Source organism: Phytophthora parasitica (assembly GCF_000247585.1).
Source record: "Phytophthora parasitica INRA-310 unplaced genomic scaffold supercont2.1, whole genome shotgun sequence".
Classification (NCBI taxonomy): Eukaryota; Oomycota; class Peronosporomycetes; order Peronosporales; family Peronosporaceae; genus Phytophthora; species Phytophthora nicotianae.
The window spans coordinates 3,229,644-3,231,559 of record NW_008634126.1 but is presented as its reverse complement, the minus strand read 5'-3'; the positions used below and the strand labels follow the sequence as shown (position 1 = coordinate 3,231,559).

General features: G+C 48.3%; 1 protein-coding gene across 1 annotated transcript in view; it reads right to left on the bottom strand.

Moving 5' to 3' along the window:
* The window catches only part of PPTG_00868 (hypothetical protein), a gene marked incomplete at both ends in the record, with an annotated part of 13,196 nt that overhangs the window by 4,176 nt on the left and 7,104 nt on the right, over nucleotides 1-1,916 (bottom strand). The window contains one exon of the mRNA XM_008892441.1: nucleotides 16-1,908. Within this exon, the coding sequence (XP_008890689.1) occupies nucleotides 16-1,908 (1,893 nt within the window). The remainder of the gene's footprint in view (nucleotides 1-15; nucleotides 1,909-1,916) is intronic.

Below are 1,916 nucleotides of genomic sequence, written 5' to 3'. Positions count from 1 at the left end.
GCTGCAAGTCGAGACAGACTCTGCTTTCCACTACCACCCACACCGATAAGTAGAGCGTGACCCAGAGGATTCCGGATGATACGTAGAATCCTCGACAGATGCTCTAATGCCATTTCAAAGAGCACTAAAGTCATCGGTTTGTTATCCAAGTTGTATGTCTCCAGCGCTTCATCGAAGATGCCACGAATACGTCGATACGACTCCATGTCTTGGTACAAGCGAGCGTCTTCGGTTGATGCTTGGCCCGTGATCCGTCCAATACAATCCGCATAGTCTCCGAAGATGAGCGGATCAGCAGAAGCTACTTCGGTTTCGTCAGGAAACGTATCACGCAAAATCTGTGTGATGGCACCGTCCACTAGCGCATTGTCGGACTCGCTGGTGAGACGATCACAGAAAATGCGTTTCACTTCGTTGCGCCATAGACGCACAATCTTGCCAGAAGTATCGAATTTATCGGTCGTAGCCATGCAGATACCTTCACAGACACGACCGAGATCACGTAGATTGAAGATGTAGTGGAACTTTGATGGAGTGGGCGGTAATTTCTCGAGTGTAAACTCGAAAAACTGAAGAAGAGCTTCGGTTAACTTGATTCCCTTGGCTTGGATTTCTTCGCTAAAGTTGCGCAGATAAGTGGTCACTATTGATCCGTAAATGTGTTTTAACACTTCTTTTGTTGGTGGCGTGAGGTTGTATACGTTGAATTGAGCCACAAATCGTGGATCCACTTGGTTCCGACCACCACCAGGAGGTCCCATAGCGCCGATAAAGAGTAAATCTTTGAGAATACGCAGATCCAGTTCTTTGCCACGGTCGTACATGCTACCACGGTTCATCACAAAGTGAAGAAGTGCAATGGGCTGCTGTGTTCCGTACAAATCCACCTTGGGCATATTCAAGTCGTCGATGAAGATCAACAGCTTCTTACCTGCCGGAGGTCCGTAAATCTTGCCCGAGCGCTTGTCAACGTTAGCTTGAATGTTCGTCTGGACGTCCAGACTACTTGTACGACTCGAGAAGTTAATACTCAACGTCGAACAAGTCTGCTGGTCTAAACCCGCGAGATAACTCTGGATCGTCACAGTCTTGGCTGTACCGCTCTCTCCTACGAACAGGATTGGCTTCTCTGTTCGCATGCAACTAGCAAGGATGAAGCTGTAGAGAACCGAGTCGGTGGTGGGGACAAACACTCGTGAAAAGTTGAATGGCGCTGGTTCGGTATACGACACGACTCGCGATTCCCATGGCTGCCACTTGCGAGTCTCCAAGTCGAAGAAGTTGTAATACAGACTCGTTGCAGGCAGCGGACAGTCTGCTATCTTCCGGATGAACTCGTTAAATCGCGCTCGACTGCTACCTAGCAGAGCAGCGCCTAGAGACCACACCACACTGAACAAAAAGATCCCTTCGACACTAGCACGATCTGTTGTCGGGTCTAAAGATCCATCACTTGGTAAGAAAGCATCCAGCGAAATGCAGAGCTGTTTGCACATTTCCATGTTACTGATCGGGATCACCTGCTGGCATTTGGCTACGACCTCGTCTTTACTGAAGACTCCGTCCAGGATGAAATCGATACATTTGGGCACGTACTTGTCAAACAATTCGAGTAGTAAAATTCGTTCCAATGGGGTCACTAGAGTTCCAGGAGGTGGAGAAATAACACTTGGCGGTGTGTCGGTAGATGCAGTAACTGCTACCATTGGATATTTTTTCTTCAGCCAGCGTTCGTAGTACGGACGATATCCGAGGTTCTTCGGATCGACCCAAACCATTCCACAACGGCTAATGGTAGCAGGTGAAGCGTATTGTAGATCGAAAGTCTCACAGATCATACAACAGTGAGTTTGAAGTCGGATACGCTCACCATTGGGTAGAGTAAGCAGCTTGTTGTCGTCCATGACGCTGTTCAT